At 39.6% G+C, this 25732-nt stretch overlaps 1 protein-coding gene across 26 annotated transcripts in view; it reads left to right on the top strand.

The window, feature by feature from the left end:
• The window catches only part of ATP13A4 (ATPase 13A4), a 178098-nt gene that overhangs the window by 112864 nt on the left and 39502 nt on the right, over positions 1-25732 (top strand). For 25 of the 26 annotated variants that reach the window (XR_012518869.1, XM_074404722.1, XM_074404719.1 and 22 more), the window contains 11 exons: positions 1108-1169; positions 5238-5388; positions 7019-7105; positions 7334-7487; positions 9983-10094; positions 15408-15532; positions 20991-21154; positions 21989-22111; positions 22904-22983; positions 24425-24467; positions 24850-24959. Coding sequence is in view for 25 of the 26 variants with exons in the window: in XM_074404722.1 (XP_074260823.1) it covers positions 1108-1169; positions 5238-5388; positions 7019-7105; positions 7334-7487; positions 9983-10094; positions 15408-15532; positions 20991-21154; positions 21989-22111; positions 22904-22983; positions 24425-24467; positions 24850-24959 (1211 nt within the window). In the remaining variant the exon portion in view is untranslated. The remainder of the gene's footprint in view (positions 1-1107; positions 1170-5237; positions 5389-7018; positions 7106-7333; positions 7488-9982; positions 10095-15407; positions 15533-20990; positions 21155-21988; positions 22112-22903; positions 22984-24424; positions 24468-24849; positions 24960-25732) is intronic. The other variant, XM_074404726.1, reaches the window with a different exon arrangement.

Here is a 25732-nt window from a genome sequence, read left to right as displayed (position 1 = left end):
CAGGGCTGTATTCTATAATTACTGGAATATCAGAAAGATCTACCAAGAACAGAAAGCCAACATGACTGTTGCTACCATTTTTGTATTATTTTGTGATCAAACTAGCAATGTCAGAAATGGCATTCTATTTATGAGATTATATCCTTGGACTTGGAAAGAGAAACAGGATGGGAGAGATCATTGTGACCTGAATTTGAATAAAAAATGAGCAATAATTATGAATAATTATAATTATTATTAGCTCTTACTGTATGCTATATATTAAATAAAACACTTTATGTTATCCCATTTAATCTTCACCACAACTCTCTGAGATTATGACCATGTTACAGATAAGGGTTCTGATCTTTAAAGGAACTGAGCAATTTGCTCTCGTCAGACAGCTGGTGTTTAAAGCTAACCTGAACTCTTAACCATTATATTGCACTGAGAGAAATACCAACACTTTTTTTTTTAACCAAATAGGTATCAAACAGCAAACGATTTCTTTCGAGTCTTGTCACACACAGTGCCCTGTAGGTAAAAATTCTACTCTATTATTTATTTTAATGACGTATTTTAAATTTCTGCTATGAAACTAGGACTCTCCCATTTTATAGCTTTTGTAGGCTTATCAAGGACTTTCCCATCCATTCAGTCTACCATTAGAACCTCAAAACAGACCTCTGAAGTTGTAAGGAAGACACTGCTTTTGTTGTTGTTGTTATGGTTGTTGTGGGGGACAGGAAAGTTGGAAAAGATTAAGTGCCAGCTTGTCAGACAACTGGCATGACCTCATCGACGCTTCCACCAGGCACTCTAGAGACCCACCCATGGTGCACCTCCTTGAAGTGTTGATCCTGTTAATATATTCGTGAAGTATTTTCCCATTAAAAAATACATTATTTGTCTATACTATGGTGTCTTCACTATGGGAACACTGTAATTTTTTTTTTTTTTTTTTTTTTTTAATAGGGAGGCAGTCTCCCTATGTTGCCCAGGCTGGTCTCAAACTCCTGAGCTCAAGTGATCTTCCTGCCTCAGCCTCCCTAGTGCTGGGATTACAGGCAAGAGCCACTGCACCTGGCCTGGGTCTTCAGAGTAAATGGAGTATTTGTTTCTGTTTAGACAGGCACCTTAACAAGGGATGGCTTGGACCTCTGGGGAGTTGTGTCCTGTGATAGGAATGGGTGAGTACCTTGGACTAAATTCATCTTAGTGTCTCTTTTTCCAAAATCCCATCTTTTCTCTTGAAACTACTAATGGAGACATTTGAACTTTGGTGAACAATGATTACCAAAGTATTTTCTTTTAATTTCTCTTCTTGAATTCTGCAAAGCCTCAGTAAAACATGCACATTTCCCACCATTCCCAGGCCCAGTTCCATGCCACTCACAAATCCGGAAGATGAAGTTTTGACACTGCATTCAAATCCTTGCTAAAATGTAATTTGCTTTCGGCATGAAATTGACCCAGTATAAGTAATTTAGACATTACCAGGATATTGTCCTTTAAGGAAGTAACCTTCTTTGTACAAACTGAAGCCTCTTGATGTGATGGAGGATGAAAAACCCTGCACTTTTGTACACTGAATTTCAGGAAGAGGAACATTTGTAGAACTGTAGCAAGCATACTCATTTTTCTTGGTATTGTAATTTTGAGAACTCTACTTTCTGGTTGCTGGAAACTCCTTTCTTCCTTCCTTTCTTTCTTTCTTTCTTTATTTATTTCTCTTTTCTTTCTTCTTTCCTCTTTCTTTTCTTTTCTTTCGAGTTTCGCTCTTGTTGCCCAGGCTGGAGTGCAATGGCACTATCTTGGCTCATTACAACCTTCGCCTCCCTGGTTTCTGCGATTCTCCTGCCTCAGCCTCCCAAGTAGCTGGGATTACAGGCGTGTGCCACAATGCTCAGCTAATATTTGTATTTTTAGTAGAGACAGGGTTTCACCATGTTGGCCAGGCTGGTCTCAAACTACAGACCTCAGGTGATCCGCCTGCCTTGGCCTCCCGAAGTGTTAGGATTACAGGCGTGAGCCACCACACCTGGCCGAAATTCCTCTTTCCTAGCAAGAAAAGACACCGTTTTGGCAGTTTTCAGCACAGTGTGGTGAAGGTTTGCACATCCCTCTGCTGTGGCCCTCTTGTGGCCATGTTTGAGTTTGCGTCTCTGCCTGCTTTTTCTCCTCACTGGGAACTTCAGTGGGATCAGAACAGGAAAAGTGATGCACTTGTCATTTATGTTTTGTTTGAAAATAAAATTTTTTCCTCTAACACTTATAACTTAAATCACAGAGCATTTTGTACATGTGAGGTTCATTTTGGTTCTTTTGCATTGTACCAGATGACAAGTAATTTATCCATAAAATATGTTAATTACACATAGTTTAATAATTGTCATGTTAATATAGTATTTAGAAACAAGTCTAATTCCTGGATTTAAAAAGTGGTCTATGCTTCTAACCACTTTAGTCTACAGAAGAAGCCTCTTAAAATGTTAAACTCTAAAGTTCTTTTCATTTTCCCTAGAAGATAGATTTGGATATATACTTTGTCTCATGGTTCATTAGTGATTTTGTTTCAGCTTCTACAAAATATGTGTGCATTTAACCAAATATGTGAGCATCTTGAGAGCAGTCTTCTTATTTAGATTTGCATCCTTAGTACTGTAGCACTGTACCAGGCTCAAATAGTAGGTGCACAGTAATTGCTCATTTAAAATGAACTCAATAAGTTCTGCCTTTTGAATGTTCTACTTATTGAATTGACACCATATTATTCATAAAACTTTGGAAACTTTCTGTTTCTAAAACTGCTTTGTTACATTTAAGAAATAACAATACAGTGTTTAGGTAAATGATTCATTTACATACTTTAGGCCTGCCTCTTTCCCTCCCTTCTTCCCTTTCTCCCTCCTTTCTTCCCTCCCTCTTTTCTTCCCTCCCTCTTTTCTTCCCTCCCCCCTCCTTTCTTCCCTCCCTTTTCTCCCTCTCTCCCTCCCTCTCTTCCTCCCTCCCTCCCTCCTTTCTTCCCTCCCCTCTCTCCCTCTCTCCCTCCCTCTCTTCCTCCCTCCCTCCCTCCCTCCTTTCTTCCCTCCCTCCCTCCTTTCTTCCCTCCCCTCTCTCCCTCTCTCCCTCCCTCTCTTCCTCCCTCCCTTCCTCCTTTCTTCCCTCCCTTCCCTTTCTCCCTTCCTCCCTTTCTTTCTTCCTTCCTTCCTCTTTTCCTTTGTTCCTAAAGATCAACGTTGAATTCAGATAATTAAAACAACAATTTAAAATAAAAAATGGCAAATTTAATTAACAAAATAAGACAAAACAGAATTAATTCTAGGTAAGAAGTGAGCACCTGACTTATAAGCTATTAAATACCTTCTTGTTAAATGGGAGCTCATCTCTGATATTTCTTATGTTTTCCCAAAAGCCCTGATTGTTGTGCCAGTTACTTTAAGAACTCTTAAAGGCTATTAGGGATTGATAAACTAGAAACACTCAGATAAAAATGCACAGACAGGAATGCTAGAGAGCTTTATGTATCTGCTGTGCTAACCAGAGTCTGGCCCAATCTTCTGGAATGCAGAATTATACACTTGGAATTACAGACTGGTGACAGTGTACATCTCATAGTGCAAACACCCCATCTCTATTAAAATACAAAAAAAAAAATTTAGCTGGGCATGGTGGTGCATGCCTGTAGTCCCAGTTCCTTGGGAGGCTGAGGCATGGAAATTGCTTGAACCCAGGAGGCAGAGATTGCAGTGAGCTGAGATCCCACCACTGCACTGCAGCCTGGCTACAGAGTGAGATTCTGTCTCAAAAAATAATAATAAAAATAATAATAAGATTTTTTTTCCTTATATGTGTTTTGCTTTGCAGTATGAGCTTATTAAGTTTCTGTGTTAACTATACTGCTGGTGGTCTCTTCCTTTTAGATATTTACTAAAATATCATGGGGTATGTGGTAAACCACCAAGATGAGTTGCTCTTTTAACACATAATAATGAATATAACTAACAAGGCCAATATGAAGCCAGGATATTTTTGAACTTTTAGTGTGACAGAAGGAAGCTTGAATGCAAAAGCCAGGAAGCAATATGGCTGAATTGTGAGTTAATGTTGCAATATGCTTGCTTTCAAAACAAAGGGCTAGAGCAATTTAAGATTACCTTTAAATAAATGCAGTGTCCATATTATCAAAAGTAATTGATCCTGGAGACCACATTTCAAGACAAACTATGACAAATAAGAACTTTTCCCAAAAAAGAGGAATAAGGAAGATGAGAGGGAGGCCTGATAAAACTGTTATTAGAGGAACAGCTAGAGGTTCCTGTGCAACGCCAGAGGGAGGGTAAAGGGGTTGGCAGAGCTGATCCACAAGTTTGAAAGAAGCTGGCCTGCGGAGGAAGGGGAGCAAGTAGATTCTCAATGGATCCAGGAAGCAGATTTTGCCCCAATGTAGGATGGAACTTGCACCATTCAGACGTCCACCAAATAGGATAAGCTGCTTTGAGAAGCAGCCACTGTGCTGCACATCTCAGAAGGGGCTGAGGAATGAAGTAGCAGAGGACATGCTTCTTGTGACTCCAAAGCTGAATTTAACGGCCTCCACTCTGAATTAGTGAAAGAACCTTGTATTTAACATTTGAGTTGCATTTTAATAGATTTTTAGATGAGACCACTTTCTACAGGAAATGAAGGGGATAATGTTTGGGATATGGACACAAGAGGCCAGAGCGGAAGAGGGGGATGCAATGTTCTTTTGAAAAATGTTTTTAGCTGGGCACAGTGGCTCACACTGGTAATACCAGCACTTTGGGAGGGCAAGACGGGTGGATTACCTGAGGTTGGGAGTTCAAGATCAGCCTGGCCAACGTGGTGAAACCCCGTCTCTGCTAAAAATACAAAAAAATTATCTGGGCATGGTGGTGTGTGCCTGTAATTCCTGCTACTCAGGAGGCTGAGGCAGGAGAATCGCTTGAATCTGGGAGGCAGAGGTTACAGTCAACCGATCGTGCCACTGCCCTCCTCCAGCCTAGGTGACAGAGTGACAGGGTGAGACCCTGTATCAAACAAAACAAAAAACAAACCTCAGAGACCTTTCTCATACTCAGTGAACCTACTGGGCTGAATGAAGCATTATTAATGTGGGAGGATTGGAGCAACAAAGCATATTACCTTATTTTTTATAAGGATGTTTGTATACCTCCAAGTTGCTCTGTTTTGGCATGAGGAGATAGAATGGAAACCCATTTCCTTTTCTTTTTAAGCTTCCAGGAAGTTCACAGCTTTGACTCGGGCCAGGCTTTGCCATGGGGCCCACTGTGTGCAGCGATGGCCAGCTGCCACTCTCTGATCCTTCTTGATGGGACCATCCAGGGAGACCCTCTGGACCTCAAAATGTTTGAAGCCACCACCTGGGTAAGCCTCTGCCCTTCAGAGTATCTGAGAAGCTTCTGCAATGCCAGAGCAGCATAGGCAGTATCAGAGCTATCTAATTCTTATAAAAGCTGAGCTTTGCAGTGGGGAGTACACATGATAGTGATGGGCAAACTAATCTAAGCCTGGTTTCCTCATCTGTACAATGAAGCTAATAATAACATCTACATAATAAGATTATTGTGAGGATTAAATGAGATGATGCATGACGAAAATCCTTGGTACTGTGCCTGGCAAATATTAAAGGTTCAATCATATTCATATAATTGTAATTATTATGTAGTTATATCTCATCGCTCTATACTGTTCTCTGAGCATTGTCTGATTTCAGAGGTTTTCCAGAATATGGGGATTAGAAAATATTGCTTTCTCTAGTGCTCAGGATAACTCATAGTCATGATGACTGTAGCAAGTCTTATTCCTATTAATTTAGTATTGATTTTATTTCCAAGACTAGAAACAGCAAAAAGGAAAACAGTTGAAGAGCTTTTGTTGAGACTCTAAACTAGATTTAAGAGCCAACAGTATAGTTCAGGAATCTGGCTTTTCTGATTCTAGTTTTGGCTCTGCTCTGATTGACTGCTGAATCCCATTAGCTATGTCTCGTGTTGGGGCCTTGGGTCTCATGACCATAAAATGAAGTTGAATTAGACCAGTGGTGTTCACATAACACAAAACAAGTTTAAAAAATCTGGAAACTTTTCATAAAAGGAAACAGCCTTCAGAAACACTCTAAAGACTAAATAGCTGGAGTTGCTCCGGTTGAAATAAAAGGTGGGGACTAAAGATGGGGATTAGGGGACATGCATCCCCAACTATTTAGCTATAATCCCTTCCTTTCTCCCTGAGCTGCATACAGCTCTAGCCTCTGGTGGCACACTGGGAGCACCACTGGAAGAAACCATTTTCAGGGTCCCTTCCAAATCTCTTGGAGCATTATTTCATAGCAATCTAATGTAATTTTGCCAATCCCCCATCTTTTCTGGGTTACTGATTCCATTTCTTTAAATAGGGATTGCAGTTTCCTCTCTGGGATCTTGTCAGCCACTCAATGAGATGATTACAAAGCACTGCATTGTCTTCGGGTAAAAGGTCCCTTTCAGTATACTTTAGGGTCATTATTATAGCAATTACTGATTATTAACCATGTATATCACAGTCTCTGCCCTGCCCCACCCCTGCCCTGAGGACCATCCATCCAAATCAGACAGACATGCAAAGAGCAGGAAGAGCAGTGAAATGCAGGAAAAGAATGACAGAAAGGTGCTTGCTTCACACAAAAGAAGTACGGCCCTTCGTGCTCATGACTTTCAAGTTAGGTTCTTCAGAAATGGAGCATGAGCCTTTATACAGCACATTCAAACAGAGAAAAGAAGATAAATTGCATGAATAATTCAAAAGTGTCTGCCCTTCAAGTTGTGCAGCATTTTCAATGCATTATTTTGTGTGTGTGTGCGGCGGAATAAATCTGGTTCACCTCTGAGGGAAGAGACACGGAGAACATATTCAGGTGGTCTGAGGATTTTTTTCAAGGGGAGGAGGGTTCGAGCATAGCACCAGTGGGCAAACAATAAATAAATCTCTGCAATGAAATATCCTATTTGTGAAATAGGAAATGGCTTTTTCTGGGGATGATTTCCACATCAAGGGAGTGCCGGCACATACCATGGTAGTTAAGCCCTGCAGAACGGCCAGCCAGGTAAGCCTTGCTTGCTCTTCATCCCACAACACCCAAACTCAAAGAGAAGCTCTCTTCTGGCCCCCAATTTTTGAAAGGTTACAGATGTGTCTTTGAATTTCAGGTGTGAAAATGGGTGAGACCTTCCCCCTTATTTGCTAAAATAAAGATTAAGGAGGAAGTGGTTGATTCCCCGTAGCTAGAAGCTGTATCAGCATGTGCCTCTGTTTTCCCCCATCCCCCAACCAGGTCCCAGTGGAAGGAATCGCAATCCTGCATCAGTTTCCATTCTCATCAGCACTGCAAAGGATGACAGTCATTGTCCAAGAGATGGGAGGTGACCGACTGGCATTCATGAAAGGGGCACCAGAGAGAGTGGCCAGCTTTTGCCAACCTGAGACAGGTCTGTAGCTTGACTTAGATTACACTGGCAAATCTGTACCTCCAGATAAATATGCTCCTGCAGCATTTGATCTATGAATCCAACTGCCCGTGGGTCATCATCAATTGGGTGACTCATTGGCATTCCAATTTAATACGAAAACAAAGCTTGTCTTTCTCATTTCCTGTATTTCCCAGTTTTCTATTCTGGTGAATGGCACCACCATCCCCCACACCCATCCTGTTTAGGTATCATCCCTGCTCACCCTTAGTGCCCCTGTCTTATCAGTTGCTAATCCATGGTCCTTTACTGATCTACTCAGGACTTCATCATCCTTCATCACTTCAATAGTTGGTGGATTGACCCTCTGCCTCTAGTCTGCTCAACTCTGATTTGCCCTCTGTACTGTGACCAGATTTTTTTTGCAAAAAACTGATTCTTTTAGTTGCTCTCGTAGGCTCCAGTATAATCTCAACTTTCTTTAGGATCATATATAAGGTTTTCGGGTTTGAACTCCCAGTGAACTTTCCAGATGGGTCTTACCACTCCTCATCCTGTGCTTTTCCTGAACTGAACTAATTCTTCACAGCTTACTCTCATGCCTCCATGCCTAAGCACATGATTCTCCCTCAACCCCAGAACCTTCCTTTACCGAACTACCTCCTTCTAGGCTGGTATATACACCACTAAGCACTTTCCAAAGCATGCTGCAGTGGCCTGGATCATAGCAATAATCTCAACTGCGGAATGTAACTCAGTTAGACAGAAATCCTTAGAACAGAACTTGTGAGTTTTTTTCAATTTCATTCTTTTTTTTAACTTATATTTTAAGTTCAGTGGTACATGTGCAGGTTTGTTATGTTGGTAAACTTGTGTCATGGGGGTTTCTTGTACAGGTTACTTAATTGTCCAGGCATTAAGCCTAGTACCCATTACTTATTTTTCCCGATCCTCTCCCTCCTCCCACCCTCCACCCACGAATAAGCCCCAGTGTGTTCTTCCTCTCTATATGTCCATGTGTCCTCATTATTCAACTCCCACATATAAGTGAGAACATGCGATTTTTGGTTTTCTGTTCCTCTGTTAGTTTGCTAAGGATAATGGTCTCCATCTCCATCCAGGTCCCCTGCAAAGGACGTGATCTTGTTCTCTTTTACGGCTGCATAGTATTCCATCATGTATTTGTAGCACATTTTCTTTATCCAGTCCACTATTGATGGGCATTTAGGTTGATTCCATGTCTTTGCTATTGCGAATGGTGTTGCAATAAACATATACGTGCATGTGCATCTTTATAATAGAATGGTTTACATGACTTTGGGTATATACTCAGTAATGGGATTGCTGGGCCAAATGGTGTTTCTGTCTTTAGGACTTTGAGGTATCACTGCATTCTCTTCCACAGTAGTTTAACTAATTTATACCCCCCACACTCCCACCAACAGTGTATAAGCACTTATTTTTCTTCACAACTTCACCAGCATCTGTCATTTTTTGACTTTTTAATAATCACCATTCTGACTGGTTTGAGATGGTAACTCATTGTGGTTTTGATTTGCATTTCTTTAATGATCAGTGATGTTAAGCTTTTTTTTTTCCCCACATGATAGTTGATTTCATGTATGTTTTCTTTTGAAAAGTGTTCAGGTCCTTTGCCCACTTTTTAATGAGGCTGTTTTTTTCTTCTTGTAAATTTTCTGCAAGTTCCTCATAGTTGCTGGATATTAGACCTTTGTTGGATGCATAGTTTGCAAAAATTTTCTCCTGTTCTGTAGGTTGTTTATTTACCCTGTTGATAGTTTCTTTTACTGTGCAGAAGCTCTTTAATTTAATTGGATCCATTTGTCAATGTTTGCTTTTGTGGCAATTGCTTTTGGCATCTTCATCATGAAATCTTTGCCCGTGCCTATATCCAGAATGGTATTGCCTAGGCTGTCTTCAGGTTTTTATAGTTTTAGGTTTTAAAAGTCTTTAAGCCATGTTGAGGTAATTTTTGTAGTTGGTATAAGAAAGGGGTCCCGTTTCAATCTTCTGGATATGGCTAGCCAGTTATTCTAGCACCATTTATTGAATAGGGAAACCTTTCCCCATGCTTGTTTTTGTCAGTTTTGTTAAAGATCAGGTAGTTGAAGGTATGAAATCTTATTTCTGAGTGGAGAGCCTGTGATTTAATCTCTACATAGCCAATGCCTGGCAGATAAGAAACTCTTAATAAATGTTTGTTGGTTAAAGTGAAGAAAAAATAATTCTACACTTTCCCTGTCTTTTTTTTTTTTTTTTTTTTTTTTTTTTTTTTTCTTGTTTCAAATGCTTCCTTCTCATTTTACCTTCGCTAGATCTGGATAGGTCCACCCTGACAATGTAGTTATGTTTAGAATTTCCACTGACTTGTTTACATATTTTTGTAGGGGTGTGTTTTTTTTCCTTTGGCAAAAGTTGGATGCTTGTAAAGAATTTCTTTGCCAGTAATGCCTAAGTAAATACTGCATACTAACTCCATGTTACTTTCTAAACAGTACCAACTAGTTTTGTTAGCGAACTTCAGATTTACACGACACAAGGCTTTCGAGTCATTGCACTGGCCTACAAGAAGCTGGAAAATGACCACCACACCACTGCCTTGGCGAGGTAAATAGGGATGATTTTGATAAAGCAGAACGGTTTGATGGAAAGATGTGCCAGACTGGAATGGCAAGTGCATTAGACTGGGATGGACTCAGTGAGGGGTTCTGGGTGGCAGACAGAGCACTATGGTTTATCTGCATGCATAGCGTGTCTCCGAACATTAGTAAACAGGGATATAATAATCCCTGCCCTTCTTAAATCACAAAGATAATGTGAATTCTGACTGGGAGATTTTATGAGAAATAGTCATATAAGATGTAAAATATGGTATGATTTTCACAGCTTTGTGAAAACAGATACAGGAGTATAATGAGCATTTCAGAATTCAAAATTGTGGTCAGCCCCCCCCCCCATTAAATAAATTATAGTTGGTGGATTGGTTGGGAGTTACGAAACATAACATTTCGCTGAAATACTTTGTGATAGGAAATACACAGCATAATGAAACAAATAAATACAGCTTAGATGATATAATCTTGATAACGTCTACTAAAAAGGAAAACTTCTGAGGTGCCATACTAGAGAAAGATTTTAATCTATAGATTAACTTTTATATTTTAAAATTAAAATAGAGATGCTTAACAGATTTTAAAAACTTCAGTATTTGGAGTTCAATTTTATTTTACTTTTTAAAATTCCACTCTTTTCAGGTATGTTTATTTCACCTTTCATGTCATTTCTAACACTTAATGTCAGCCACTCCTGGTTATACTGTTGTGGAACTAATCCAGGCTCATTTTTAAATTCAGCATTTTACATTTGGAAAGTCTAACATCTTTGTTTCAATCTAATCAGACTCAACATTCTCTTGTAACTATATGTTGTAACTCTTAGTATTCTAAAATAAAGTTCACATATAACATCTGCCCATATTTTTTGTAAAATATATAATGCTTTATTATATGGTAAAAATAAAAGCAAAAGATATGTTTCACAAAAGTGATAGTTTAATAAATGCTCAGCTGACTTTACTAAAACAAAATGAAGTAATAAATTGCTTGTACCTGTGTATAGAATAATTGAGGCTGCAGCATCTGCAAATTCAGATTGACACAAGTGTGTTATGTATGGCAGGCTCAAATACCTCAGTCTTGCTGCCAGTGAGGTGACTGTGAAGTGGTTAACAAGTCTTGGTAAAACTCTGAAGGACACAGTACAATCTCCTCCCAATTTACATAGTACAGGTAGTTACAATTCTGCAAAATGCAACAGAATATGATAAATGTGAAAAATACTTTTTGTTTATATGTAAGACATGTAAATGGGGGAAGCTAGTAAAATTTTAATAAACAATTTTGTGATTATTTAATATAATATAGTAATATTATGTATGCCATAATAGTACAGTATATAATAGTATAATAATAGTAAAATGTATGCAGTACAAGCCTAAAATTACTTAGGGAAATACAATAATTTTTTCAGTGTCCATGAATGTCCAGTAAGATATTCAAAAGACATGTGGGATGCAGGATAATTATTCATTGTGCATTAGTCTTTGCAGAAAGTCTTATGTAGATGCCAAAAAAAAGAAAAGAAAAGAAAATTCCACAATGTCCTCTAGAGGGCGTACTGTCCCTGCTGTGACCCACCCCTCTCACTTTGTGAATGGATAAAACGAGGCCCAGAGCGGGAAGAGGTTCCTGGGCTTGTGGACCACTCTCCCCAGGGGCCAGTTTAATGTGACCCTTGAAACTTTGGCTACTACAACCCTGCATATTTGCTGTAATTTGATCAACTTAGTTCAGGGTCACTCAAGTGAGGGAGCTAAAAGTAAACTTTGAGATGGGATATCACATTTTGAAGGAGAGGAAACGTGGGTCCAGGGAAGGGAAGGGACAGAGCAGAAGTGGGAAATGAACTTAGTTTCCTGAGAGGCTGTTGCCAAAGGCTGTAGCAAGATTCTGGCTACCATGCTGCTGCTTCTAATTGTTGTAATATGATATTTGCATATTTACAAGTTGTGAATTCATGGTTTTGAAATGCATGGATATAAGAAAGCACATCCTGTGGAGACACACGAGCAATGGGGAATAGTGAGGGCTGCGGTGCACAGGAGAGTACGTGTCCTGGTGAAAAGTACTGAAATCCTCACTTTTTAAAATCTTGTATGATCTAAACACAAATCACAAATTCTCTAACAGGATTTGATCTTAGGTCACTAATTTGCCTCTCCTGTCTTAAAAGTATATCACCACTATGCATATGCATACACACAGCTAAATAAATGTAATTATCCTGTGTGAATTCCTAACTAGGATGAAACATTCTTGTTGTTGTTTTGGGTTTGTGTGTATGCGCGTGTGTGGTTACTCATGGTGCTTCCAGCATTGATATCATAATCTCTTCAAAGGCCATCGGCCCACTTTATGCATATTTCATCTTTTAAAAGTCACGGGGATTTTAAGAACATGAAATGTGATCACAGGGATGGCAATGCTTTCTATATGTTATGTTTATTGTTCTTTATTATTTTAGATACTTAAGGAGGAGGCATAAGGTCTATGCAGGAAGCCAGAAGAGATAGAATGCCATTCCAAATTGCAGAGCTTAAGACCCCTTAATGAATTACTCCTTTTAATTTTTTTGGTTCAGACTAAATTACTCAGGTAATCTTAGAGCTAGCAGAGACTTTGGAGATGCAATGATGAACTTGATTACCAGACAAAAAATGTGATGTACTCATGTTCACACAGCAAGGGAGGGGTAGGCCTGAGATTAGAACTCCAGTCTCTTGATTATTGTGCCTTGAACCATGCAAAAGCCCTAAGCCAGAGGAACTAGAAATCCTAGTGTCAAGGTAGGCCATAGGCTCTGCTATGGCGGATGTTTGACCTTGCAGCCATTTTCTTGACCTAATCTGGCACTTTGTGGTTGGCTCATGTCATGTCATCTGCAGAAATATCCAAGGCCTGGGGCCTGAGTAGCAGGACCATGAGAAAGATTGGGCGAACCTGTTGTGCCAAACCCACACTCACTTCAGTAGGGAAAGCATCAGGTTCAGCAGGCTGAAGAAGAGACTCAGAGCCAGCAAATGATACATGGGGTTTTATTAGGGGCTCACCTCCACGGGAGAGAGTCCAGTGACAGCGGTGTGGGCAGGAGAAACACCTGACATATAGAAACAGCCCAGTGGCAACAAAGTGGACAATGCATCTGCCTTCCTATACTCCAGTGGTGGTGGGCTAGACAAGAAACTGGCCTGGTGGCGGTGCGCTGCACAGGAAAGCTGCAGCTGCCTGCAAACATCATGCAGTTTGCACAGCATTTTCACTTGACTCCTTAATGACCTCCATCCGGCAACCTTCATCCAACTCAGGGCCTCAGTCCCCTGATAGCCTGGGACATGCCACTAGATGAGAAGGGAGTTCAGAATTTCCTCAGAAACAAGGAACAAATCTCTGGGTTGGCCACTCCCAGATTTCCTAGCTTGGAACATACATTCAGGTGCATCTACTACAGAGAGTCATTCTAAGAGTATGCTTAAGCAGTATTGCTACCAGGTGCGTTTACCCTGTAAGACAATCAGGCATCAACCAAGTTATCCTTCAAACATCAGATTAAATATCATCTTCTACAGGAAGCCTTCTCCAATCAGCACACCCAGAAATGATTGCACCCTCCTCTCTGACTCCGTGGCATTCTGATTTGGACATCTGTCATAATACTTTTCCCAGACTTCCACTCAACAGAATGAGTGATGTCTAATTTCTACCTCCTTATTGAATGTAAAATCTCTGAAGTTAGAGGCTACTATCATCTCTGCATATTCTCTTCCACTTTTCCTCAGTGCTGTTCATTGAACTCAGTAGAATTTCTGAATGAGGAATTTCCCTAGGTTACCTGGCAAAATGTGGCCCCAACAGGCCTCATAGCATTTCAGCTAGACACCATTTACTGAGTACTCACTGTGTAACTGGACACCACATGGGTAGTGTTGAACACAGCATTGAGTCAGGTGCGATTGTCCTCAAGGAGTTCCGACAGTGTGACAAAGCAGAAAGCCAAGGCTCCCAGTTTCCTGGGAGCATCACTGACTCTAGTTCATGACCGTGGCTGATGTGAGACCCACTCTTGAGACAGGGAAGGAGTTTTAGTGGGTGCCTCTTTCACCTATTATTTCAGCCAGTGTTAGGCAGTGCTGGTGTCTTGTTCTCTGCTTATGTCTAAGATAAATAAATCGTGGAAGAATCTTTGAACTCCTGATCCCCAATGTACTCCCCTGCACTGGGTTCTGTAGAATGTCCCTGAAGATATTCTTGGGGTGGATAGGAGCCTTGAAGACTGCCCTTTCTTGCAGAAACATTCACGCTTGATGCAGAAGATCATTGCTACCACTGGGGGAGAAAGAAAGGGATGAGCTTGACCTGAATAGAGAGGGCTGTTTGTTGAGATTATGACCTCATACCTCCTTGGGCTAAAATAATATTGATTACAGACTTGCCTGCTAGAGGAACTGGCATTTTATTATATTTTTCTTGTGCCTCCTTTATTTTTCATGTTTTGTACCAGAACTAAAACTCCCCTTTGTGGTTAACAGGTGAGGTAATGAAAATCAGGCTAGCCACAACAGGTGGAGGAGAACCTTACAGGCTTTCAGCTCGTTTTCTGCAAAGGTTAAAGCAAAGCTTTTGCTTAATAAACAGTCTCTTCCTCTTCATGCAGTTAGACTGAGTCAACATCTCCAGAGCCTTTGTGTCCTCTTCTGTCGTCTTTCTGCATCATTCCTGGTCCATAATTGGCGCCTAACTAACAGTGCTTGAATGAGCGTATGGAACCACTATGACAGGAGTCTTTTTCCTGTCATTTTCCTTCCTGTAAGAAAGCAATAATGTGGCCGGGTGTGGTGGCTCACGCCTGTAATCCCAGCAACCTGGGAAGCTGAGGTGGGTGGATCACTAGGTCAGGAGTTCAAGACTAGCCTGACCAAAGTGGTGAAACCCCGTCTCTACCAAAAAATACAAAAAAATTAGCTGGGCGTGGTGGTGGGCGCCTATAATCCCAGTTACTCGGCAGGCTGAGGCAGAGAATTGCTTGAACCTGGAAGGCGGAGGTTGCAGATGGCACCACTGTGCTCCAGCCTGAGGAACAGAGTGAGACTCTATCTCAAAAACAAACCAACCAACCAACCCAAGAATTAGCCAGGCTTGGTGGTAGGCGCCTGTAATCCCAGCTACTGGGGAAGCTGAGGCAGGAGAATCGATTGAACCACTGTTCTCCAGCCTGCATGACAGACACTCCATCTCCAAAAAAAAAAAAAAAAAGAAAGCTGTAATGTGTTATTTCTGTTCAATACATCTATATATGTATTTTCAGAGAGAAGGTAGAATCAGACCTGATATTTCTGGGGCTACTGATCTTGGAGAATAGATTGAAGGAAAAGACAAAACCTGTCTTGGAAGAGCTCATCTCAGCCCGGATAAGGACTGTAATGATCACAGGTGAGTTCTTACAAACAGTAAGAATTTGACATGGAAATAGACACAGTTCACTCACTTAATAAATATTGCTGACTACCTACGCTGGGCCAGACACCATTCCAGGTGCTGGAGATGGGCAGCAAAGAGGCGGAGTTACTGCTTTCCCTGAGTTTCCATGTCAGTTGAATGAGAAAAAATCAACCAGTCAATCAAATAGCATCAGCGTTCTGAGCTACGCAAATAGGATAATGTGGGAAAGTGTGTTTGACTACCTGTTTTAGATGAGACGGTTAAGAGAGGCCTTTCTGAGAGGTGACATTCAAATTAAGACCTGAATAACAAGAAGACGTGAGCCAGGCAAAGATGATTTTTACTGTCAAATGTTAGAAAAAGAAGCATCCTTAGTTGATGGGGCCTATAAACCATGCTGAAGGCTCATCAATCATAAAATCTACTATTCTAGAAATTTAAGAAAATGCTGTCCTCTCTACTCCTAATCCCCAAACTCCAAATCATACAAACGAGAGCCATGAGAAGGAATCACGCAAGAGAAATGTGTGAATTTTCTTAATGAAATTAAGTGTGACTTTATTAATGAAATTTCACCCTGATGCTATAATTTTTTAATTAGAAAAAGAGACTAGAGGTGAATAAATGATTTCCTAATGAATTCATGTTCACATTTTTGGGATGTGTATTGCCTTTCTTTTCTCTGCTTTGACAGTCAGATGTTTTTAACATGAAGATACATTATTTCCCCATCAAAGCAGGCTCTTCATGTCCCCACTTCCCCTGAACCCAATTCTACAGTTGCAAACTCTAGAATATTTTTATTTCCTCTTTTGTACTTCTCTGTCCCCCGTTTTACTTCCCACAATCCAAGAGTCTTCTGAACTACTTTTACTTTTTCCCTTTCTGGCACCCCAATCCAACTTTTTGAAGTTGCTGAGTTAATTTACTACTTAGTAGGATTTTCCTTACATTATGATCATTCTGTTTCAAAAATCTTTATCTAGCACTTGCATGACACATTCTCACAATCTATCCTTAACTTGTTTATCTACAAGAGTTCATCATTCGCCCTCTCTCTTTTCTTCTGCTTTTCTCATATTGAAATTTCTGCTCTGTTTCTTTTCTTGTTTGTTTACAATTTTTTCCCCTCAAGTATTGCCCTTGGATGGAATAGAGGGGTGATATGCTCTTTGATTTCTTACATATACTTGAATATCTTACTTTGTTCTGACAGGTGAATGATATCTTGCTCAGATATAGGACTCTTGAATTATTGTCCTTTTTTCTTAATGATCTATATGTAGAGGCTATTCATTTTTCTTTCTGGCTTCTGATATTGCACATGACAAGTGCAGTAACTTATTCGTTTCTGCACATAATCTTTTTTTTTCTTTTTTTTTTTTAAATTGAACTTTAGGTTCTGAGGTACATGTGCAGATCATGCAGGACTGTTACCTATGCATTAACTTTGCATAGGTACACACATGGCAATGTGGTGTGCTGCCTCCATCCCCTCATCACCTACATCTGGCATTTCTCTCCATGTTATCCCTCCCTACCCCCTCACTGTTCCTCCCTTGGCTCCCCGCCAGCAGACCCTAGTGTGTGATGCTCCCCTCCCTGTGTTCCTATGTTCTCATTGTTCAACACCCGCCTATGAGTGAGAACTTTCAGTGTTTGATTTTCTGTTCTTGTGTCAGTTTGCTGAGAGTGATCGTTTCCAGATTCATCCATGCTCCTACAAAGGACACAAACTCATCATTTTTTATGACTGCATAGTATTCCATGATGTATATGTGCCACATTTTCCTTGTCCAATCTATTGTTGATGGGCATTTGGGTTGGTTCCAGGTCTTTGCTATTGTAAACAGTGCCACTATGAACATACATGTTCTGCACATAATCTTTTTAACTTTGGAATTTAGAAATGTTTCCCTTTGCATTTGCCTTATTTCATTAACTTCATCTGGAACATGGAGAGCACTTTTAGGAAAACATTTTTTTAAATCATTTTTGTGACATAGTCTTAAGTCAGCATAATATTTGTCACTTTGAATGTTATACATATGATAAAACAGATTGCAAAAAGTATCATATTTACAACAAGAACGTGAGTTTATGTAACTGAATCACCAAATATGTAACCTCTTGTAACAATTACTTAATGGTCTTAACTCTGTTCTCTGAATGGACCAATTTTTTGATGATTCATTCACTTAAAAAGTTTTGAGTTGAGTACAGTTTCTTGTTGCTTCTTTCTGTGATCCAAGGCTTTAGAATCAATCCCTGGAAACCGGTGATTAGAACCAGACTTCCCTGACATCAAGAAGAGATAGGAGTAGGAGACACATGGAGAGCACTTTTTAAATCTTTCTTCCTGCCAGAAAAATTTTCCCTATTGTTTATTTAATTCTTGCCTCTATTCTCTGTCTTTCTATTTTCACTTCTGGAATTTTCATTATTATCTATCCTCTCAGTCTATCTTTTTTACTCGTAGTTGTCGTATTTTATTTATTTATTTTTTAGAGACAGGATCTTGCTCTGTTGCCCTGGCTAGAGTGCAATGGGTTGATCATAGCTCACTTTAGCCTTGAATTCCTGGGCTCAGGTGATCCTCCTGCCTCAGTCTCCTGAGTAACTGCGACTGCAGGCATGCCCCACTGTGCCTGGCTTTAGATTGTATATTTTTATAATTTTGCTTTAAGACTTTTTCTTTTTTTGCACCCAGTTTATTCAAACCACGATCTTAGGTCTCAACAATGCTCATTATCTTTTTCAAATCCCTTTTTGAGTCGTTCAGGTTTTAAATCTTGTTATGGGGTGGGAGTTGCTCAAGAAAATGTTTTTTGCTGCAATTGAGTTTTCTTAAGTGCTTTCCTTATTTTTAAAGCAGGTTTCATCTGTCTCCAGCAGCTTCTTGACTTCACTAGTCATGAGCTCTGATTGTTCCTCTTGATCTTTCCTGTTCAGCGTCTCGGATTTTTTAGATAGGTTGTTAGATTTTTTTTTTTTTTTTTTTGGTCAGATGATTGGTGCTCAGGCCTGGGATGTTTATCCTGATCAGTGGATCTCTCACAGGTGGTAGATGGCAAAAAGCAGACAGGCTGTCAGGGGTCTGCTGAGGCATGTTCGGGGCTCCCTGTATCCTTCCAGCCTCAGGTAGCTCCTTCCCACCACTTCAGCTCTTTTGAGAATCTTCGTACACATTTTGGTAGAAAACTGGGAGAAGCTATGTTAAGGATAGCCAGCCAGATGTTATATGATTAATTTTTTAATGGTTGCTCTCGGAATCACAACATACATCCCTTTCCTTTCAAGAAGGCTTATAACCAGGAATATCTCTTGCTTTCTCTCCTTTATGTCGTTATTGTCATAGTATGACATATGTGGAAAACCCCCACCAGATAGCGAGATAGTCTTTACTTTCAATACTGAAGTGTTAAAGAACACGACTAAAGAAAATTAGACTTTTATATTTACCCAGATCATTATTATTTCTGTTTCTGTGTTTTCACTCCTTAAGTTACAAGTTAACCTCTGGTATCCTTTCCTTTCAACCCGAAGAACCCTGTAGCTTTTGTTGTTGTTGTTTTTCTTTTGAGCATGCCCACTTTTGACCAATTATCTTCATTTTCTTTCATCTGATAAAGTCTTTGTTTCTCATTTATTCCTGAAGGATAATTTCAGCGTCTATAGGAGTCAGAGTTGACACTTCAAAGTGAAAGGTGAAGTCAACACTTCAAAGATGTTGTTCCACTATTTTCTTCCCTCCGTATTTTTGATGAGAAATCTGTGATAATTTGAATTACTGTTTTCTTATACCTAATGTGGTTTTCTCTAACTGCTTTTTTGTTTATCTTTGATTTTTAGCATTTTAATTATTATGTGTCTGCTTGTGATTCTCACCAAGTTCATCCTGTTTGGAAGTCACCAGGTTTTCTAAAATCATACTTGGAAAAATTTCTGCTATTATGTTTTCATTTTTTTTCTTTTTCAACTTTTTTCCTCTCCTTGGGCTCTAATGACATGAATACGAATTGTTTTGATATCTTTGAGTCTGTTCATTAAAAATATTTTTTCTCTCTGTTCTTCATTGCATAATTTCCATTGATCTATTCTACTATTGAGTGCATTCAGTGATTTTTTTTTAAATTTCAGGTATTATATTTTTAAATTCTAAAGTATCTATTCAGTTTTTTTCCTACAGTTTATATTTCCTTGTTGAGAACTTCTATCTTTCCACCTATTTCAGGAATATTAACGGTTAACACAGGAAGAGGGATTATAATAGGTGCTTTAAAGACCATTATCTGTCACTTCCAACATTTAGGTTATTTAGGGATTGGCAACTGTTGTGATTTTTCTTGAAAATTGGACAGATTTTCCAGATTTTTCATGTTGAATAGCCTGAACATTTTGAATATTATGTTGTGAAATTTTGAATCCTGTTATAATCCTCTGGAGAATGTTGAGGGTTTTTTTGTTTGTTTGTTTTTTTGGCTAGCAATCAACCATAACCTCTATATTTCTTGTTGTAGGTGGTGGTTCCAATATTAGCTTAACTATAAAATCTTTTACTGTGATGTTTGGGTCTGCCTCATTCAGAGGTTACTCTCACAAATGGGGTGATTTATATCATAGTTTAATTCCTGAAGCTTTTGTTATCTTTCTTTGGATCTGATCCACACACGCACAGCTCTAGGCTGAATTTGAGACTTACATAATTCATATACTGAATTAGTCCCCGTGTCTGGCTCTCTCCTTTCCAGGATTCTTCCCATGCTCTTTAGCCTACAAGTGTCCCTTTTCCTGGCTCCTCTGGCCAGAAAGACTGGGTGTCTTTTGGGGTTCTGCTGCCCACACAGCTTCTTAACTTAGGCTCATGTGCCAGTCAAATATGGAAGAGGGAAGAGAAAAAAAGCTGAGAAACTCATTCCCTTGTTGGTTGCTTCTACAACTTTGACTCCCTCCCACCATCTGCCTGCTTTTGTTTACTTTTCAAAGTCCTTGGGGAGTTGCTTCTTGGTTTTTGTTCAGAGTTTTCCATTGTAATCAGCGGGAGATTGTAATCAATGGAGTTTTCCATTGTAATCAGAGAGAGATGTAGTGGGCTTACTCCATTTTGACTAGAAGTGGAACCACCAGATACTCTACTAAACCAGAGGATTTGCCTAAACACTTGGAAAGCTGCTAACAAATGATGAAAATAGATTTGGATTTTGCTTTTTCATTTTCTCCCTTAGTCTGGCAAAAACACACTGGTAGAATATGAAGTAACTTGATGAAAATCAGTAAGAACCAGAAAAGGGATCATGGAGTCACAAAGGTCAGGGCTGAAAAGATATTAGGGATCATTTCTCTTCATACCTGAAATAAGGACTGAACTCCCCACGCTGGTTTTCTAGGCTCTGCATGAATTAGTTCTATTTCGCCAGCCTCATTTTGAGATGCTCCTCCTTTCCTCTAGGTGACAATCTTCAGACTGCCATCACAGTGGCCAGAAAATCTGGAATGGTTTCTAAAAGCCAGAAAGTCATTCTCATTGAGGCAAATGAAACCACTGGGTCCTCATCGGCATCTATATCTTGGACATTAGTAGAAGAAAAGAAACACGTTACGTATGAGAATCAGGTATTCCTGAACACGAACCTTCTGCCACATTACCAATGTGTCTCACAGTGTTGGTGACTAAGCAGTTTTGACCTAGAGTCAACATATGCTTCCAAGTTTCTAACATATATGCTGTTGAATGAACTCAATTACATTGGTTTTTACATACTTTTCTTACTGAGCTTGAAGATATAGGGCTTTCCTGTGTGCTGGAAAGAATCCATCTTTTAAACTTAAAAAAAAGGTTGGCCCTATATGAGAAAGAATGTAGTGAGTGGAGCTGAATCTAACTTCTCCCTTTCCTCTTGCTTGTCAACCACCCCACTGGGTTAAAAGGGGGATCCAGTTCTTGGGAGAGATGCTGCTGTGTGTGAAACTTTTTTTCTCACCATGAAAACACAGTCAGAAAAATCAGACTGTGTTTTCAGGGTGAGAAAAAAAAGTTTTATTCATTTATTGCCAGTCTTGTCAGTATTCAATCTCCATTGTATCCTTGTAGAACAATATTAATTCCCTAAGGAAAAAATAGTAAGTTATCATTTCAGGGAGAAATTTGTTAAGCTGCCGTGCTTTTGTATTTTACACTTGAAATGTGTGAAATGTGCTCTTCTCTGGGACTTACCAAGATCAAATCAGGATGAAAACAGGACATGAGTAAGTGTTATCCCCCTGTTCACTAGCTGTCTGTGATGTGCAAAGACTGATCCAGCAAAAGGAAAATGCTTCTCTGAGGAATCAGAGTGATCTTTACAGAGAGATCCTGGGCTGTCTTCACTATCTTCTCTCAGATATGCTTGTAGTTCTAACCACTCTGTCAAATGAAGGAGTCTAAAATAACTGTGTCTTGCTTTGTAGGACAATTACATTAACATCAGGGATGAAGTCTCTGATAACAGCAGAGAAGGAAGTTACCATTTTGCCCTAACTGGAAAATCCTTTCATGTTATAAGTCAACATTTCAGCAGCTTACTGCCAAAGGTAATTTCTAAGAGGGTAACAATCTCCCTGTGAAAATGCTGATGATATCACTTACAGAGCATGCTTGTAAATTATTTCAAATCTTGAAACAGGTAAAACATATTCAGTGAGTTCTCTGTGTCTTAAGAGGGACCAACATTTTTGTAGAGGATACTATTGTCTCATTTCCTACTAGGTTTGAAATAAATAAACTTGATTAGTCAATTTTCCACCATCTATATGATTGAAGTGCCAGTGATTTCTTGAATTATAAAGATGATTTTAGGTGGCTTTCACTATATTGCCCTGGTAACGGGTCTCAAAGTGTAGTGGAAACCCTGCAATTATACAGGAAGGCAGACCAAGAATAAAGGAACACCATTAGATTTTTGATAGATGACCTCTGTACTCAAGAAGGTCAAACTTAAAGCTTTAGTAGGGGAGGAGGTAAGTTTTAGATATATAGTTGTCCCTCAGCCTCTTGCCGTTTTGCAGTTCAAGGTTCCATTAAGCTCAAGATTTTTCAGGACCACATTCCCCATGGCAGCTGAGGTAAATTCCTGTAGGTCATCATTTTCATAAAATATTTTTTGTTAAGTGATTATCTTTACTGATTTTTGTTTTTCACTGACCACTTATCTGATGACCAAACCCTCAACGTTTGTCTTAAAATATAAAGGAAGGCTCACAGGAAACTGTTTTTTTCTTTATCATAAGCGTCACGATACAGTCAACATTCTGAGTGTTATCAATTATTTCATGTCCAACAAGTTGACTTGATTAAAAAAAAATATCCATTTTGGGTTCTTACAGATACTGATCAATGGGACCATCTTTGCAAGAATGTCTCCCGGGCAGAAATCCAGTCTGGTGGAAGAATTTCAGAAACTGGAGTAGGTTCTTTGCCAGTGCAGGTGGCATGAAGTGCATGAAGGCATAGCAGTCAGCGGGAGTGGAAGAGGCACAGGGAGTCACTCAGTTTGGCAAGAGCAGTGGTCCTTACCCTGGCTGCATGAGGCAGTTACTTGAGAGCTTTAGGAAAAATAGCAATACCAAGGGATCCCACCATTCAGGCATCCTGATTCACTTGTTTATACGGGGCTTGAAAAATCAGTATTGTTTTCACGTAAGTCAATTTTGCGTTGGATGTTGAGGATCACTGCACTAGAACCTAAGGGGCCTGAAAGAGTATGGGGAGAAATAAGACTGGAAAGGTAGCTCGAGCTCAGCTCCTGGAGGGGATGAGAATTTAGATTTTATTTGTATATGCTGCCATCACAATGATGACATAGGGAGATTCACATGACAAGAGATTCATGTAACCCCCAAAATACTACATTATTTGTATGCCAAAGCATTCTTTTCCATTCCAAATCAGAAAAATTATTCTCTTCTAACACAAAAGGTCTCCATTTCTAGACAGAATGGGCAGTCCAAATGAAGTGCCCATATCATTTGGGACCCTTTGTTTCCTGTTAATGGAACCCCGTAGAGTACCGGGTCACAACGACGTGATTCTGACTCCTACCCACTTCTACTCTGTCCTCCCATTCATTTGACTCTCTTATCAGGCTAGCTTCTCAGTTCGGAAAGCTCTGTCTTTTCAACGTGGCTGAAACCTAGGGAGTCAACGAGTTACCTCCATATAGCGGTGTGGAAGAAAAGTACAGCATATTCTATGAATGCTGTCAGAATGTGCATAATTTTAAAAGTGGGCTATCAATAATCATTGTCAATGATTCAAGAGAGTATTCACGCATCCTCAAAAAGCCATCCTGAAGCAGGAATGTGTTTTCTTTCTTCAGCTTCTAGGCCTGGCATTACATACTTGAGTGACTGTTGACAGGGTGGGTTTCCTCTCATGCCAGTATTAACAGCACAAACTACTATGACTTGTTATCACTTTAGACCTGATGAACACTTTCCCATAAAGCACCTCATTTAATACTCATAGCATTTTGTAGGCAAAATAATGATAATAATGGGAATAATAATAATAGTGAAAATGGTAAGATGGCCAGGTCGACATCTAGATCTGTTTTCAAATCCTGTGCCCTCTCTGCCATGCCATACTTATATCATATAATTGTGAGCACCTCTGCTTTACAGCTGAGAAAGCCCTCCCTATGCAGTGACATGCAGTGTCTACATGGAATACTTAACAGTCATTGTATAAACTGTGGAATTACCCTTTTTTTAGTCAAAAAATGACCCTTTTTTCAATTCCCTTAAATAATGGGTTTGAACCCTAATGATGGTCACTTGGTTTTTTTAATTAGAGAAATTAGCAAGATAGCTTCGATGTCCTCTACAATTAATGTGGTTCCCTCTTAGTTACTTTGTAGGTATGTGTGGTGATGGAGCCAATGACTGCGGGGTAAGTAGCTGCCAGTGTGTGTGGCCATAATCTCATGTTCAGTTACATGTAAGTCCTGTAGAGGTAGTACTCCTGGGATATACACCATTTCCATTCATCTTGATGGATAAACTTGCATTTGGAGGCTTCTGACCAAAGTCACACGATGAGTCAGTGGTTAGTTTAGGCTATGTGGGGAATAATTTGGTTCTGGAATTCTCATTTCTTTGGCTGGGTATCCTAATGCCATCTTTTTCTTACATTGCAGGCAGGGTTAAGTCTCTTGGTTAGAGTTTGGACATACAAACCACCTTGTGGCCAGCTTAACTGGCCTTTTCTTATGAGGCTTTAGCAGAGACGTCTGTGAGTCTGTGTGGGGAGTAAGCTGATTCTTTGCTTTCAGGCTCTGAAAATGGCTCATGTGGGCATCTCTTTATCAGAGCAGGAGGCATCTGTGGCCTCACCTTTCACTTCCAAAACTCCAAACATTGAGTGCGTACCTCACCTTATCAAGTAAGTAGGCACTTCCTCAAACATGGTTTCCTCTCTCTTGACCTTTGGTGCAAATCACATTGTTCTGCCTGGGAACAACCAGAGAAACGTTGTGTCCCTGAGTGGGGAGGGTGCTTTGTGGAAGAATGCAGTCAACCATTCTTCTTCCAAATGGATTTTCCAGAAGTTAAAAGCAACATTGGGAGAGCAGTGGCATTTCCAATGAATTCACTGATTAGGTTATTTTTAGAAGACTGGAGTCTGGAACTTGTTACTGCTTTGCAAGCGTCAATCATCCTCAGTTTTCAAATGTTATCTATCTCCTTTTCAATTTTTATTTGAAAAATATAGTTTTCACAATCTTAATTGACTTTTGCTGCTTTCACTAAAATTTGCTTTGATGCTCCCCGTCACTGCCACTCTGCCAAAAATGTACTTCTGCTCCATTATATTTGAATGATACAGTTAGTTAGCATGGTGGCTGCTCTTGGTTATTATAACTGACATGTGTTTATAGTTTAAAAATGCTGTAATGTCTACTATCTTCAAAACAGCTTGGAGATGCAGGAATAGCTATATTTTTTAACAAATAAAAAATTTGAAGTTCAGAAAATTTAATTGATGTGCCCAAGCACATTCAGCCATATGAGGTTAGAGATTGTTTTAGAATTAATTTTATTTAAATGTGGTTTATCTACCGATATACTCTTCCACCACCTTAAATAATACTTTAGCTAAGTCCTCCCAATTTTTTATTTATACATGCATTTGACAGATATTTAGTGAGTAGGCAT

Source organism: Saimiri boliviensis, chromosome 8 (genome assembly GCF_048565385.1).
Source record: "Saimiri boliviensis isolate mSaiBol1 chromosome 8, mSaiBol1.pri, whole genome shotgun sequence".
In the NCBI taxonomy this organism is placed as follows: Eukaryota; Metazoa; Chordata; class Mammalia; order Primates; family Cebidae; genus Saimiri; species Saimiri boliviensis.
The sequence above is the reverse complement of the archived record's forward strand: the minus strand, read 5'-3'. Positions and strand labels throughout refer to the sequence as shown.